The sequence below is a fragment of the Podarcis bocagei genome (genome assembly GCF_964188305.1).
Source record: "Podarcis bocagei genome assembly, chromosome: 2".
Taxonomy (NCBI): Eukaryota; Metazoa; Chordata; class Lepidosauria; order Squamata; family Lacertidae; genus Podarcis; species Podarcis bocagei.
Window position 1 is genome coordinate 24386108 of NC_138126.1, and position 16969 is coordinate 24403076.

Sequence of the window (16969 nt, forward strand, 5' to 3'; positions counted from 1 at the left end):
TTCAGTGCATTAAAACACAAGGTGGAATACAAGTCTTAAGAAACAAAGATTTGTAGACAGGGCAGTAGAATAGTTTTTTAAAAAAAATTCTTCAAGTTTAAAGCCTACAGACAACATTACTTACTGGCCACTTGTTCTTTGGGGATGCTGAATTGCAAAGCACGGCTGCTGATGGAGCGTAGGGGTTCTGCTTGCAAGAACCCTCCTTGCTGCAATACTTCCAGCAGGGATAAGGAACACGTGGCTCCCCCAGATGTTGCTGGCCTCACCTCCCATCACCCCTGACACTTGGCCATGTTGGCTGGGGCTGATGGGAGTCTGAGCCCAACAATATTGGGTGTCCCATCCATGACCCCTGCAGCTTCAGTCAGCCTAAAACAGGGGAAGTAATCCACCGTGCAGTCTTCCTATTTTCACTTTTCATCAAGGCTCACTGTTTCCAGGCTCAGTTCAAAGTGCTGGTTTTGACCTCTAAAGCTCATGTCCCCTATATCTAAAGGACCTCCTTTCCTATATGAACCTGCCCAGACCCTGAGATCATAATCTGAGGTTATTCTGCACATCATTTCCAAGGGAGGTCCAGAGGGTGGCGATGAGGGCCCTCTCAGTGCCAACCTTGCCATCGTTCCAGCAGCAGGTAAGAGGATTTTTGTTTTCCCAGACATTTGGGCCAAGCCAATGATATCATGATGCCCTATTTGTTAAATCTGCTTCTAATTACATTTATCGTGTGATTTTATCGCGGCACTTTTTACTAGGTTGTAAATCACTTTACAGTCATAAAGGGACGCAGGTGGCGCAGTGGGTTAAACCACAGGGCCTAGGACTTGCCGATCGGAAGGTCGGCAGTTCGAATCCCCACGACGGGGTGAGCTCCTGTTGCTCGGTCCCAGCTCCGGCCAACCTAGCAGTTCGAAAGCACAAAGTGCAAGTAGATAAATAGGTACCGCTCCAGCATAAAGGTAAACGGTGTTTCCATGTGCTGCTCTGGTTCGCCAGAAGCAGCTTAGTCATGGTGGCCACATGACCCGGAAGCTGTCTGCGGACAAACGCTGGCTCCCTCGGCCAATGAAGCGAGATGAGCGCCGCAACCCCAGAGTCGGTTACGACTGGACCTAATGGTCAGGGGTCCCTTTACCTTTACCTTAAATCACTTTGGGACTTTTTGTAAGAGGGCCACAATACGTAAAATTTAATAAACCTAACGCTAAACCAAGTGGCAATGTAAAAACTGAGACCACCGCTAACTACTGATTGTCTGCAAAGAATCTCAGAGGCCCAACACCGGAAACTTAATCAGCAGCACAAAGAAGCTAAATCTATTAATGAGAATCCTCTGCTTGTTGTTTTTATGCACATTGTGTTAATTGCATGCAAATTAAATATGCAGAGAGACAAAGTTCCTCCAGCCCTATTATACCCTGCTGGCATGTTCACTGGAGCTGGAAAAACTGTCCAACTATGCTTTTGAAGAAAGGGGGTGGCGAAATAACTGAGGTCTGGTGCATATTTGTGGAAAGGACACTAATGGGAACCAGGAGACAAGATACTACTAACCCGTACACTGTAGCGCTCTATTCTGTGGAGAGCAAAAGGGTCAGCTTCACCACACCCGATAGCCTTTGAATGACAAACATTTATAAAATATGACTTACAGAAAGGTAATGCAGAGCACACAATGTCCTGATATAACTAATGATATTCTCCAAAGAACAGGTAGATCAAAACCTTGCCTTTTCAGGGAAGCTTTCCAGATTACGGTTTCAGTCCTCCTCATCGGGTGAGTAAGTCTTGGATTGGTTGGGATCAAAGGGCCCCCTCCCTACTTTGAAAACTACACCAAGTGGCAAGAAAAAACGGGCGCAGCCGTTTCAAAGTCTGAAAAGCAGAATCACAGTCTCTGAGTCACTCTAAGAAGAGCTGCTCTTTTTTATTGTATACAGCAAGCAGCTTTTGAGCTTAGCCAAAAGCACCAAAGGCTTCAGCAGAGATGCTCACTGTAAGAGCTCTGTTTTTTAAGTGAGGCTGTTTCACCGCCAGAACCGGTTCTGGAGGAAAACATCGGGAGAATCAGTGCTGAGACCAAGAGTTGATCTATGTCCAGCAAACTCACCCCAAACAGACTGGACCACTTCAGACTGCAGGTGGTGGGGATTTGTCACATTTTTGCATACCCTCCCGCATTCCTTTGAAACCCTTCCGTTTGCAGAAAACTAGCACATCAGAGGAAAAGGTTTTCGCTGATACTCCTTGGCTACTAGCCAAAATGCCCAGGCTCCTTCTCCACTCTCAGAGGGGCATTGTGCCTCTGAATAATGGCTGCTGGGGAACCCTGGTTTGGAGAGTGGCTGTTAATCTCGAGTCCTGTTTGCTCACAGGCATCTGGTGACCCCAATGAGAACAAGACGCTGGACTAGATGGGCCACTGGCCTGATCCAGGAACCTCGCCTTGTGTTCCTAATGTGCTTTTTTTAATAATAAAAAAAATGAGCAAGGCGTTTGATCAATGGGGAGGTCTTTAAAATACGAAACCCCACTCCCACTTGCAGTCTGGAGCAGCGCCATCGAGAAAAATCATTGCCATACGCTTTTGCCGTTAAGCCCAGAAATGTCCCCTTTGGGATGGAAGGCTCGACGTACAGTGGTACCTCGGGTTAAGAACTTAATTTGTTCTGGAGGTCCGTTCTTAACCTGAAACTGTTCTTAACCTGAAGCACCACTTTAGCCTCCTGCTGCTGCCGTGCCACCACCACACGATTTCTGTTCTCATCCTGAAGCAAAGTTCTTAACCCGAGGTACTATTTCTGGGTTAGCGGAGTCTGTAACCTGAAGCGTATGTAACCTGAAGCATATGTAACCCAAGGTACCACTGTATCTAGATCTCAAGAAGCGGAATTGAACCAAAAATCACCAGCTGATGTGCTGGTAAGCTGGCAATTGGTGAGATATCCGGCAGGCTTCCCTCCCCTTCCGTCCCATTCCCACCCCACCAGGCTTTTTCGCCCGCTAGCTTCCAAAGGGGCTTGTGTGCTTATGAAAAAGACTCCCCAGCAGAGAACCCCCATTTTTCCCAGTACGACAGAGCTTTCCAAACTTTCCACGTCGGTGACACGCTTTCCAGACAGGCATCATTTCGCAACACGGCAATTCAGTTCCACTAGCAAACCGGAAGTTAAACGGACCTGATTTCCGTTCCCAGGAGGAGCGTTCGCGGCGACACACCTGCGCACTGCGGCCGACACACTTAATGTGCGGTTCAGAAAGCTCTGCCCTGTGGCAACCTGCTAGCTCAGCGGGGCGGAGTAGGCCAGTATGGGGTAGTCCGCCTTGTGGATCTTCTCGTGTCTCTTGTGGTGGGAGCTGTGGCTGAAGCTCTTGCCGCAGAAGCGACAGGCGTACGGTTTCTCCCCGGTGTGGATCCTTTGGTGCTGCACCAGGGTGGACTTGTCGGTGAACCTCTTCCCGCAGCTGGAGCACACGTAGGGCTTCTCGCCCGTGTGAATCCGCTGGTGGCGGAAGAGGTTGGAGCTGACGCTGAAGCTCTTCTCGCAGACGCTGCACTGGTAGGGCTTTTCGCCAGTGTGGATGCGCATGTGTTTGATGAGGTCGGCGTTCTGGCTGAAGCTCTGCCAGCACTCGGTGCAGGTGTTCAGCACCTCCACCTTCCTCCTGGGCTTGGGCTTGGCACTGGCCGCGCAGGCCCCGTCCGCCTGGGCGGCGGCGCCCCCCTTGCCCAGCTTCTTCCCCGGTGGGTGGCGCAGGTGGTGCTTCTTGTGGGAGCTGCGGCTGAAGCTCTTGCCGCAGTCGATGCATTTGTAGGGCTTCTCGCCCGTGTGGATGCGCTGGTGCTGCGTCAGGTTGGACTTGTCGTTGAACCGCTTGCCGCACTCGCCGCACTTGTAGGGCTTCTCCCCCGTGTGGATCCGCTGGTGCCGGTTGAGGCTGGAGCTCACCCCGAAGCTTTTCCCGCAGTCGGGGCATTTGTACGGCTTCTCGTCGGAGTGCGTGCGCCGGTGGTTGACCAGGCTTGAGTTTTGGCTGAAGGTCTTCCCGCACTCGATACAGATGTTGGGCTTCTCCTCCGCCGGAGCGCCCTGCTGGCACACCACAAAGTCCTTGCGTTTGCGGATGCCTTGGACGGCTTTCGCGGCGGGCCGGGCGCGAGGCATCGCCTCTTCCCCTCCTCTAGTCTTGCTGTTGCTGTCGCGGGGCTGGCTGCACTCCGGATTGGGGGTCAGCATCTTGCAGGCCTTTCAGAGGAACAGGCTTTGCAAACCATCTTCCATGGCACTGTATCCTCCTCTGCGTGGCTCCCAGTACCTGCAGAAGCATCATAATAAAAGATCAGTCAGAGTCACTTACGTTGAATGCTCATGTTATGCATATTGACACAGATTTAGAGACCTTCTCTACTCGTGCCCAGATCGGTATGGGAGCTGCTCCACCGAGATGTGAGCCCACGCCTTTGCAATGCAGGAAGTGTCAAATCAGGTGGGTTTTCCCTAAACAGCCTCAGTCCTATATACCTGAAGGAGCCTCTCCACCCCCATCGTTCAGCCCGGACACTGAGATCCAGCGCCGAGGGCCTTCTGGCGGTTCCCTCATTGCGAGAAGTGAGGTTACAGGGGACCAGGCAGAGGGCCTTCTCGGTAGTGGCGCCCGCCCTGTGGAACACCCTCCCTTCAGATGTGAAGGAAATAAGCAGCTATCTTATCTTTAAAAGACATCTGAAGGCAGCCCTGTTTAGGGAAGTTTTAAATATTTAATGCTGTATTGTTTTTAACACTCAATTGGAAGCTGCCCAGAGTGGCTGGGGAAACTCAGCCAGATGGGCAGGGTATAAATAAATTAATAATAATAATAATAATAATAATAATAATAATAATAATAATAATAATATTTATATACTGCCCTTCGCTTGAAAGATGTCAGGATGGTTCGCAAGATAAAAATACCGGGTAAAAGCATAAAATAAAAACAAAACAGTAAAAAAAAAATACATCCATTCATTCATTCATTTTTTAAAAACACATTTAAAAGGCTGTAGAATATGAATTGGCCAAAGTCCTGGTTGAAGAGGAATGTTTCTGCCAGGTACCTAAATATCTGTAATGAAGGTACCAGCCGAACCTTTCACAAACAGGAAGTCGTTGCAAAAAAGGCTTGTGGTGTTGCCACCATCCAGACCTCATGTGGAGGAGGCATATAAAGAAGGTCTTCAGATGATGATCAGAGAGTCCATAGCACCACAAGGACATATTCCCCACACTGTGATGCATCTATAACAATGAGGACAAAGTATGGTTGCGTATACACTATACCTTTAAATTACAAGTGGCATTTCCCCTGCCAATGAATTCTGGGCACTGTAGTTTGTTAAGGGTCACTGAGCATTGTAACTCTGCGAGGGGTAAACTACCGCACCCAGAATTCACTGAGGGAAAGAATATACCTTACAGGTAGCGTGTGTGTACGCAGCTTCATTTCCAAGTAAAGGACATGTGTTTTTAGCTTATTGTTAATGTCAATTATATTTTTAATGTTTTAAACTGTTTGTTTCTAACTGTTTCGTACTGGCAATTTTATCGTTTTGTTCTTTCTGCAAACCACGTTGAAGTTTTATTACATTCAAGCGGCGGAAAAATAAATGCTCCAATAATAAAACTAAACATGCTCAGACTTGCAGCATGAAATGCATACATGAGTTCACTCATATGAAGCCAGATGCACGACACTTTTCTATTCCAGGTTAACTAAGGCAGAATAACTACTGCTCCCTAGTCCTATTCCAGGAGTTATGCTCACAAATAAGTCAACAACACAAGCAAGGTGCAGGAGTTACCCTGAGTAGCTGTAGTTCTGACACCATGCATGCTGATTAACCCCTCTCTCCCCAGCATCCATGCACACAGCACAACATCTGCAGGGCTTTGGCACATGCAGATGTTTGCATACTGCGAATACCAGAAGGTGGGACGCCTTGATGCGCACAGTGTCCATGGCAAGGGGGCTATTCTGTACCTACCCGTGAGTATATTGCCTGAACACAGCTCCAGATCCATTTACCGTATTTTTTGCTCGATAACACGCACCCGACCATAACACACACATAGTTTTTAGAGGAAGAAAACAAGAAAAAAAATATTCTAAACGAAACAGTGGATTTATGATTTTTGTGATTCATGCTGTGGCCACAGACATGTGATCTGATGGTGAGTTTGGGGTAGCCCAATGCAAAAATCCTGAGGATCCATGTGGATCCATGCTTTGTAACCATGTTTTTGCACCACTGCGGCCCCAGGCAACAGTGGGTGCCTAATTTTTTGTGTGCAAGCTGTAGCCATGGACATGCTATGTGATCTGATGGTGAATCTAGGGTGGCCCAGTGCAAAAATCCTGAGGATCCATGTGGATCCGTGCTTTGTAACCACGTTTTAAGTGGGGAGGGAAGGAAAAGCACTCAAGGGACAAGGAACACGCGTGGGGTGGGTGGAGAAGGATGCTGCTAATAATGAAGAAGAGGGGTATAAGGGGAGAAGGCTCCTCTCCTCTCCCACTTTGCTCCTTTAAAGCAAGCAGGCTCTCTGTCCCTCTCTCCTCCCCACTCAGCGGCTCTTCTCCCAAAGCGAGCCACGGAGGAGGGAAGGAAGGGGAACCATGGATCCACTGCTCACGACTGCAGCAGATCCCCCCCGCCACCCGTAGGCATTCACTCCATAACACGCACAGACATTTCCCCTGACTTTCTAGGAGGAAAAAAGTGAGTATTATGGTGCAAAAAATACAGTACCAATTTACTATCCTTCCTTTCATCCAGTAACAATCCCAGGGGGTGAGTTGCGTAGAAAACCACCAAACAATACAATTCACGAAACAATGAGAGCAGGCGGAAATATCAGAACTGACAGAAACGCGCCACTCACGATGCCAAAACCGCCTTGAAAGAAACCTGCAGGCAGTATCACAACTTAACAATTCAGCTTATTGTTTCAGTAAGCTCCCTTACTGAACATGGGTGAAGTGGTAATGTTTTCAGGCGGGACCAAAATGCAAAGTCAGCCCAAACGTACCTGAGAGGGGCAGGCCTTCAATAAATGGAGGGGGGCACTCCTCCAGGGAAGACCACCTGAGGCATCTCCTCCTATAATGGGACTAGAAGACCACCCCTGAAGAGGGAGTGAAGAGGGAGGCTGGTATAGGGAGAGCTGCTTCTTCAAGTACTAGGACCCCGACTAAACATCAGAACTTTCTGACACGACAGTGGAGCGGTCTCCCTCCCTCTCCTTCCCTGGAGGATTTTAAGCAGAGGTTGGACAGCCATCTGTCGTGGATGCTTTAGCCGAGTTTCCTGGATGGCAAGGGGTTGCATTAAATGACCCTCGGGGTCCCTTCCAACTCCACAATTCTATGAAACCATCTCGACAGCATATGCCCCAAGGGGCCACTAGGCTTATCTGCGCCACATTTGCCACGCCTGTGCAGACAGGCAGAGAATCGCGCTCAGGCTACACCCCAGGCACGCTGATCTGGCCGTCGAGTCTCCTCTTTTTAACAGACGACGTGCGCAAAATCGCACTGCGATGTTGCAAGCAAGCGTTACCTGGGCGCGAGGCCCTCGGACGGAGACTTGACTTCGGAGTGGACTCCGCTTTCCAAGCTAGCCGCCCCCCTCGCTGCATCGACTCCGGCGTTTGTCCCCCTTCCTTCTCCCGCCTCCCCCCCCCCGCTGACACCCCTTTTGAACCCACCCACGCACCCACTGCCGTGGCCGCTAACCTGCCAGTGGGCGATTCTCCCTCCTTGGGTGCCTAACTCAAAGGGGGTCCAGAGTGGCAGCAACAACCCGCGTCGCCTTCGGGGGTCACACGCGCGGGAGCCCCCTCGGAGGGAGGCTCCCCTGCTTGCCTCCACCGCACGGGTGGGGGGGGTCACCCCCCAGCACCCACCAGGCGCGGCTCTGGGGGTCCGCGGGTGGCGTCTCCGGAGCGCGGCGTGCGCAAAAGGCGCCTTCCCTCTCCAAAAGGCGCACCGACTTCTCCGGGCTCGCAATGGAGGAAGCAGCTGCAGACCCTGACCTAGGAAGCGCAACCCAGGCCTGAGCCGACGAGGAGAGCCGAGCAGCCGCCGCAAGAGCCCTCTGGCGGCCGCAGAGCAAGCAGCCACCTCCGCCCGTCTGTGCGTCCCCGTCGGGCCGCCACCGCCTCCGCTTCCTCCACCGCCTCCACTCCGCCCGTTCCCGGTTTAATTTCTAAAATTAGAAGCCTGGAGTTCGGGCTTTGCTAATCCCAGAGGAGAGGGCGCCTAAGGCACGCGGGGGCGGGAAAGGCGCTCTTGGCATGCTCAAGGGAAACGTTTCGCAGACCCTCCAAGTGTCCCTGTTTTCCAGGGACAGTCTCGGATTTACAGAAGCCATCCTGCTTTCTGATTTGATTCTGGAATGTCCCGTTTTTCCTCTGGGCGTCCCTATTTTCATGGAGAAATGTTGGAGGGTACGTGCTTGTTACGCTGCGGGCTCCTGGCTGGAGGAAAAAGCAGGAGCTGTCATTCAGCCCAGAAGCCCATGAGAGTCTGGCCTTCGAAGGAAATGACAGAAAATTCTCTTCCCATGACATACGTTCACAGATGCATTCGCGTCTTCCAATATGCTCTTGTGTACTCTCTCCTCACCATGCTGGAGAAACGGAGGATATCCTGTCCCTTTGTCCTTTCTCAGTTTTGACAAAACATTTCGACAGTGGAATTTGCTGCCAAGGAGTGTGGTGGAGTCTCCTTCTTTGGAGGTCTTTAAGCAGAGGCTTGACAACCATATGTCAGGAGTGCTCTGATGGTGTTTCCAGCTTGGCAGGGGGTTGGACTCGATGGCCCTTGTCGTCTCTTCCAACTCTATGATTCTATGATTTTTTTAAAAAATCTTTATTGTTCAATAATAATAATAATTTATTTGTACCCCACCCATCTGACTGGGTTTCCCCAGCCACTCTGGGCAGCTTCCAACAAAGATTAAAAATACATCAAAATGTCACACATTAAAAACTTCCCTGAAAACTTCCCTTCAGATGTTTTCTAAATTTCTACTAATTTATAGTAGTAAATGTTGGTATCAGAACCGAAAACATAAATGTTTTGAAATCCCCGCTTTCAAACGCTTGTGCCTGAGAATACAACCATATTCTGGAAAACAAAACAGTACTTTACAAAACAAAAGACAGATCACAAAAAACGTAGCTGAGAAACTTTGCAGCCTTTGAAGCAGCAGGTTTGTGGTGGGGGGGTCAATAAAAACAAAAAGTAGAAGAATTTGGAATAACCAGATTTCCAAAGTTTTTTCCTTCACCTCTGCTGAAGGCTTCTCTTAAAATGCTGAGCTAAAGCGAACTAAGGTGGCATCAATAGAATCTAATCCCCTCTTAAAGGCAGGCGGAAGGGCAAAAGGGACTTTCATTGCTCCAAATATAACCTCATCCACCCACTGCAGCCATCTCTGGCTCAATTTGGACTGTGCGTTTTTAGCAAGAAGAGCACATATGAGAGCACTCCTGCCTCTGCTCACCCAACTGAAAATGCAGCATACAAATCAGTCGCACACAAATTTTACCCAGTACTGGGAGAGCAAGGAAAAACAGAAAAAAGGAGGCAAATAACGAGGCCACAAATGAATGAATGTTATCTTGAGGTTTAATGTTACAGTGGTACCTCGGGTTACAGATGCTTCAGGTTACAGACTCCGCTAACCCAGAAATAGTTCCTCAGGTTAAGAACTTTACCTCAGGATGAGAACAGAAATCGCGCAGCGGCAGTGGGAGGCCTCATTAGCTAAAGTGGTACCTCAGGTTAAGAACTGTTTCAGGTTAAGAGCGGACCTCCAGAACAAATTAAGTTCTTAACCTTAGGTATCACTGTACTATTCTTGATGAACTTCATCTAGAAAGAAACTGACTGTCTCCCCCTGGGAAAAATAAAGATCAGAATCGAAGTATGATAGATTGGAAGGGACCCCCCGAGTCATCTAGTCCAACCCCCTGCAGAGTCCTCCCCCTATAGTCTTTTGGTTGTTACAATATGTCTGTTCTTTTGGCCCACACAGTGCAGAGATGCATTGACCGGGGGGGGGTGAATGGAGGAACCTGCCCAGCGCCCCCCAACTCGTGCCACTCTCGTGCTCCATCGCTGCTGGTCCTCCCCCTCGAACCCACAGTCCCGCCCCTCCCTCTCCCTGAGCCTGGAACTTGCGCTTCCCTCTAGCTTGTGGGTGATGCTTTTGTTAGGCATGGGCGTAGCCAGTCAATCAAAATCAATACAAATTTAAATTTGGCAAATTAAATTTTGTGAATACATAAATCTGGCAAGACTCACAGCATATATAAGGGGACAATTGGACCAGAAATTATTAAAAGAATGGGGTTGTGCTAAAGAGTATATGAAAAAACATTGTTCTGGAGTAAGTATATTGGTATGTAATGAATGATGCTTTACAGGGTTAAAGAAAAAGAAAAATGGTGTTAAAAAAAAAAGTACAAAGGTGGAGGTAATCTAATTAGACACAACAATATAGTAAGAGTAAATTTTTTGAGGTCTTAGAACAAAGGAAGTCAATACGTGTTTATGTACATAATGATATGGTTTTTTTCTGTAGATGTGTACTTTTTCGTTTATGTTTAGTTTAGTTTCCTTTGTTTTGTTTTCCTTTTTCTTTCCTTTTTTTTTTGTATGTTCCTTTTTTGTATAGTATTTTGGATTCAGTGTTTGTAATTTTTGTTATGATTCTGCATTGAAAATAAAAAAACAAAAAAAACAAAAAAAAACAATACAAATTTTGAGGTTCTGCTCCCCCCCCCATAAAGCCTGCCCCCTAATAAAAATCCTGGCTACGCCGACAGGCGCAGGAAGGGAGGTGGTGCGGTCCGCCTCGGGTGTCATCCCTGAGGGGGTGACAAAATGGCACACTGCGGGGGGCAGCACTTACCGTGGGGGCTGGCCTGCAGTGTGTCCAAGCCACGTCTCTCTCCTGGGATGGCAGCATGGGGCTTGCGTCCGCTAGGCAGACTCCGTGGGTGGCTTGCCGTGGTGCCCCCTGGGTGGATCGCCATGGTGCCCCCCCCCGCATGGATCACCCTGCCCCCGTGGGCGGATCGCTGCTCTGGGTGCTGGAGCAGGTAGCTATGCCACTGGCTACGCCCATGCTGGTAGGATTGCTGTATGTCCTGTTTTTCTAAAACACGGCACATCCATCATAAAAAGTACAGATACAGTAGGATGAAGGGCAAAGAGCATCTAGCCTGGCTGAGCCCTCCCCTATGGAGGTTTGCATGGATTTCTGGGCAGGCCAGAAGCATCAAGACCACTTGCAGACATTTCCCTAGGAAAATTAGCACCGTCTGTACCACTGAGATGCTCTCCGATGTAGTCTTCTCCATTGATGGGAAAGACGCAGAGGTCAAACAACAGGCATGCAGCGGGGAGTGGGGTCGCGCTGAACAGATCTGGGATGGTTATGCCCTCTCACAGCCTGAAGGGATTTGCTGGGACCAACGCAATACGACCTACAGGCTGGGATGGAGGGAATCCATCAGAATTATGGGGTCAGTGAGCTATGTGGCCCAATTCAAGGTGCTAGTAATAGAGGAGAAAACTCTAAAGGGTTTTGGACTCAAGTACTTGAAACAGTAAGCTCGAACTCAGGACAAAAGGGAGAAACGTGCGAAGAGGAAGGAACGCTTGGCAAACCCTCACCATGATCAACTCCCACCCGGAATCCTACCTCCCCTGTGTGGAAGGATATGTGGATCCAGAATTGGCCTCCACAGTCACTTACGGACTCACTGTTTGTGTTCATGGAAGACAATCTTACTCGGTTGCGAGTGATCGCTGAAGAAGAGGACCTGAAACGGTGTCTCCCCTAATATCAACCATCTCAGACCCTTGATATCAGTGATGGCCAAACTTGGCCCTCCAGCTGTTTTGGGACTACAACTCCCACCATCCCTGGCTAACAGGACCAGTGGTCAGGTATGATGGGAACTGTAACCCCAAAACAGCTAGAGAGCCAAGTTTGGCCATGCCTGCTCTAAATGGTAGGGGGAGGCCCTGTTGGTGGTCCTGCCCAGTTTGCACTGATCCATGACAGAACCTTCTCTCTGAAATTCACTGGATGAAGACATCCACGGTGTCACCATTTTTTTCTTTTTCGGGCAGCCTGCGGAGCTGGATATGAAGCCTGCAGCTTTGGTTCTCCTGCGCTTGGTCATCTTCACAGAGACTTTAGAGAGCTGCGGCTTCGCTTGATATGAAGGGCCGTAGCTAGGGGCGTCTGTCAGGGTCAACAGTAATGAAGTAGATGGGCCAATGGTCTCAATGAGTATAACACAACTTCCTATGTTCTTATGTTATCAGAGAAGCCAACCAGACTTGTGCAAGCTCACTCACTTCTAACAAACAGTTAAGGACCTTAATAGATCCTCTCTTTTTCTGTTTTGCATGCCCCTTCATTAGATATCCCTTTATTCTGCTGCTCAATATAAATACCCTGCACGGTCTCTGAAGCAGAATGATGAGAGCCGTAGTCCATTAATATCTGGAGAACTTCTGCCTTATCTCCTGATCACCCACCACAGGAACCAAAGGACACAAGTAAAGAAACTCAGCGGACATTAACCAAAAAAAAAGCGCCATTTATTTTGTTTGAACGAAATGTACAAAGGTGCTCAAATTAATGTTTCCCACAACATCGGCCTGGAAATCCATCCTAGTGCCAAGCATCCAGGGAGAATGAATGCTTTTCTTGCCACGTAGTCGCATCAAATCTGCTACTTTTTACCAGATTTCTTAATCCCACCTCCAGCTGCAAAAGGAAATACATTACTATCAGGCTTAGGAAAGAAAGAAAGTTAACATGTGGTACTAGAAGCAAAATCCAGAAGTCCATCTCTCATCCTGGACTTACTAAGGACCACATTGGATAAATTGCTTTTCTCCTCATCCAATGCATGTACATAGAAATAAACTGTCATAAGGCAGTCTAAACTCTGAACAATCAGGTAGCTGTCCAGTATGCAAGAACTCCCAGAAAAGATTCTAGGAGCTCTGCAAGGCACTTGTCTCATTTCCATTTAACTGAAGCCCTATCTATCTAACCAGGACTTGCCAACTACTCTGCATGACTTGGAACCAGAAGGCAAGACCTTGAGAGGCCCAGAGGGTTGCAACACAAGAAGGGGCCTTCTCTGCAGTGGCTCCCCATCTGTGAAATGCTCTCCCCAGGGAAGTTCCCTTTTTAACCAGGTTGATTTGATTGACATCCTGTCCCCTTTTAAAATGTGGATTTTTTGGGGGGGGGGTATTGAGTTGTTGTTTTTATTTTGATAATATATTTTGTGGTTTTATATTTTGTTCTGTGAACCACCCTGAAACCTTCAGGTATAGGGCGGTATATAAATTCACCAAATAGCAATAATGTTAATAATAATAATAATAATAGACTACCCCAACACACAGTATATTGGGCAGCCCTTGATGTCTCTCTGGACAGTTCAGTGGCCTGCCTCCATCTGCTGGGATGGGTCACCGAGTGTGTTTCAATTAACGCTCCAGCATCTGCAGTTTATTTTAAACTGTCTTTAACACTGTGTTTAAATTACACGACAGCGTGTTAGAATGATGCGGTTTTAGAAATTAAATGGATTACAGCTGTAAAGATTAAGTTAAAAGAAAAGAAAGGTTAATAATTATATAAAAGTAAGGGTGAGGATTTGCTGAACTGAATATTTGAAATTGGAATGCAGAAAGGGAAGGTATGAGGAGGTCGGGGAAGTAAGTTTTAAGAAAATAAGGATTTGAAATTATGCTTGTTTTTTCTTGTATGTGTGTTTGTTTGAATTGTTGTGTTTGTTTATATATTTTGTGAAAATTTAATAAATATTTTATTTAAAAAAAATTTAAATTACACGACAGCGATGGCTAATAGCATAGTTATTGCGAAGGGAAAGGTATTCTATGGTGGGGGTGGGAGCAGCAGCTGGGTTCCACCAAGGCTACGATAAATCCACACATTTATTCAGCGTCAGCATGATACAAACTGTAAGGCACAAGGTGGTGAATGGCAGCGAGACAAATTGTATATGCACGTGGTCTTGTCCTTGTGTTTGAACACTGCCACAAAAAGCGCATTAAGAACATGAGAGCAGCCTGCTGGATGAAGCCAATGGTCTATCTAGCACAGCATCCTGTCTTCACAGTAGCCAACCAGTTGCCTCTCGAAGCCCACAAAGCAGGACCTGAGCTCAACAGCACTCTCCCAGCCTGCAGTTTCCCGCAGGTCGTATTCAGAAGCATTCCTGCCTCCGGTCAGGGAGACAAAGTATAACCAACATTGCTAGCAACCATTTACCTCCATGAATTTGTCTAATCCTGGCTGAAACCAATGCTAGTCTTAGTCAGCACAGACCTATTGATTTGAATTAGTTGTGTGCATTAATTTCAGTGGTTCTACTCTAAGTAGGACTAGCATTGGATGAGACCCGTTGTTAATTGAGATACCCAAGACTCGAGTTATGAGGCAAGCGACATGTTATGCTATTTACTATCAACGGCGCCTTCAGGCATTTTGGGGAGGAGGGCACGGAAGAGAATAAAATTAAATAGGAAACAGGCAAGTGTAAGCACAAGTTTCTAAAAGCAGTGAACAACCTACCATGTTAGACTTGGCACGTTAGCCCTATGTCCCTAACCTTGAGCTCCTCCCAGTGTCTATGTCTGCCCAGCAGTCATATCGCTCAAGGTAATTCTTCATTTGCATACAGTTTTAGAGAAAGCCACTTACTAAGTGGGCCCTTGCCAGCTGCTTTTGCCTTCAACTCTTCAAGTTTCTTCTGCTCTTCCTTCTGTTTTTGCTTGAACGCTTTGTCTTCCTGTTGGGACATTTGTAAGTAACAGCGTGAAAAAGCAACGAACCGGAATTATAAATCCACAATAACAACCGAACGATGTCAAAATGAACTCTGACTTCTTTCCTTCCGAAAGGGGAGAAGGGCACTCCTTTCAAAAAGCAGCTGTCGGCACAAAACACACAGTAGTCTAGCCGGCTCATTCTGGAGTGACCACGGATAATGCTATTAGGGATTGGAAGAGCAGTTATGTGGAGCCCACAATACTCATAGTAAGATGCTGCCTCACCAACCATCTCCTCTCCCCGTATTCCTAAATCACAGTTTCGCCACTGTACCACCACCCTTCCTTCACTCTACACCCCCTTACACATTTCTCACCTCATCCATTTCCTTTGCTTGCTTCTTGGGCTGTTTCAAAGGTTTCTTCTTGCCACCTGCAGGAGAAGGGAGAGAGAGAGAGAGAGGTGATAAGAGACAAGACTCGGGGGCAATGGCAGGCAATTAGGAGAGAGTCTTGTGGCGTCTTAAGAAATCAACCCGTTTCATAACCTATGCCATGCTCCCACTGTTCTTTGCTTGAGGCGAGAGGGGCCCTGGTATTTTGAATATTAGGATTTTGGATATTGCAGGTGCCATTGTGGGGTCTCAGGAAAAGCCAGAGGCCTGTTCTTGTCCTGTTTTGTTGGTTAGCCTAACTGATGCCATTTTGCTTCTGTAAAAAACTGCCTGCTTTAGAATTTAGGAGGGTGAACCACAAATATGTCAAGACCTGATAACGTTGCTAGGTGATTTTCAGGAAAATCTCCCTCTGCCGGGCAACTCTCCCCTTCAAGATCTCCAGGCAGGGTGTCCTGTTTCGATCAGTGCAAGGAACCTCGAAAGGGGAAAAGGGAGGGGCATGCCTATAAAAAGTATGAACAAAGGCTGTTTGGGGCGGCTTCACAATCACACTGGTGAGTGTGGCTTCCCCGATCTGCTTTGTTGTTGTTGTTGTTTAGTCGCTTAGTCGTGTCCGACTCTTCATGACCCCATGGACCAGATCACGCCAGGCACTCCTGTCTTCCACTGCCTCCCGCAGTTTGGTCAAACTCATGCTGGTAGCTTCGAGAACACTGTCCAACCATCTCGTCCTCTGTCGTCCCCTTCTCCTTGTGCCCTCCATCTTTCCCAACATCAGGGTCTTTTCCAGGGAGTCTTCTCTTCTCATGAGGTGGCCAAAGTATTGGAGCCTCAGCTTCAGGATCTGTCCTTCCAGTGAGCACTCAGGGCTGATTTCCTTCAGAATGGAGAGGTTTGATCTTCTTGCAGTCCAGGGGACTCTCAAGAGTCTCCTCCAGCACCATAATTCAAAAGCATCAATTTTTCGGCGATCAGCCTTCTTTATGGTCCAGCTCTCACTTCCATACATCACCACTGGGAAAACCATGGATTTAACTATACGGACCTTCCGCTCTGTTTTACGCTGCTGAATAAACGAGTGATGGTGGGAAATCTCCTCTGTCTATGGCATTTATTGGCTTTTCAGTGACCAAGGCAGCTTGGGCCCGATAAGCGGACCCCAACACCATCCCCTTGCCGTGTGGGTCCCTCTGCTCCCAGGAGATGTGGCTGCTGTTATTTAAGGCCGGGTTGTTGAAGAAGGCGCGCAGCTGGCCGTGGGACCCGAAGCCGCGGTCCCTCCCAGCGGGACCTTTTCCCCGCTTAGCCCCACAACCCATGAGGCGCCCCCTCCCACTGCCTTCCCACCAGCAAATCCCTGCCAACGGCCGCCCGCAGCCTTCCCGCCATCCCTGCCCCTTCACCGAGATTCATTACCGTCGCGTCCCGACATGATGCCGCCTCCTCGCTTGCTGGCTCGCTGCTCCCCGACCCTCCGCTCGCTCCGACACCCGAAGGCCCTGACGCCGGGGAGGAAAGGAAAAGGAGCAGCACCAAGCAGTCGCAGGTATGACGTAGGAAATCACTTCCGCACGGCCCGGAAACACCACTCTGCCATAGAGGCAGAAAGGGCTAGAGAGACCATGAAGATAGACGGGGGAAAGGGCTAGAGCGACGCGCAGAGTGCTAGCGAGACCATAGAGATAGAC

The 16969-nt window shown here is 48.4% G+C and overlaps 2 protein-coding genes across 4 annotated transcripts; both read right to left on the minus strand.

The window, feature by feature from the left end:
• Positions 1 to 1618: 1618 nt before the first annotated feature.
• Positions 1619 to 8447, minus strand: LOC308581024 (uncharacterized protein). Of its 2 annotated transcripts, none has more exons than XM_081183460.1 (2): positions 7947 to 8447; positions 1619 to 4320 (listed from the first exon to the last, which is right to left on the minus strand). In XM_081183460.1, exon 2 carries the CDS (start codon positions 4239 to 4241, stop codon positions 3285 to 3287), a length of 957 nt encoding a protein of 318 aa, XP_081039586.1. In that variant the 5' UTR covers positions 4242 to 4320; positions 7947 to 8447; the 3' UTR covers positions 1619 to 3284. The 2 variants fall into 2 exon arrangements, with proteins under 2 accessions (XP_081039586.1, XP_081039585.1); XM_081183459.1 differs by having other exon boundaries at positions 7777 to 8447.
• Positions 8448 to 12647: 4200 nt separating this feature from the next.
• TMA7 (translation machinery associated 7 homolog) lies at positions 12648 to 16853 on the minus strand. 2 transcript variants are annotated; one of them, XM_081183743.1, is made up of 5 exons: positions 16698 to 16853; positions 15261 to 15316; positions 14816 to 14903; positions 14384 to 14440; positions 12648 to 12838 (listed from the first exon to the last, which is right to left on the minus strand). In XM_081183743.1, exons 1-4 carry the CDS (start codon positions 16711 to 16713, stop codon positions 14430 to 14432), a joined length of 171 nt encoding a protein of 56 aa, XP_081039869.1. In that variant the 5' UTR covers positions 16714 to 16853; the 3' UTR covers positions 12648 to 12838; positions 14384 to 14429. The 2 variants fall into 2 exon arrangements, with proteins under 2 accessions (XP_081039869.1, XP_081039868.1); XM_081183742.1 differs by lacking the exon at positions 14384 to 14440.
• Between the last annotated feature and the right edge of the window lie 116 nt (positions 16854 to 16969).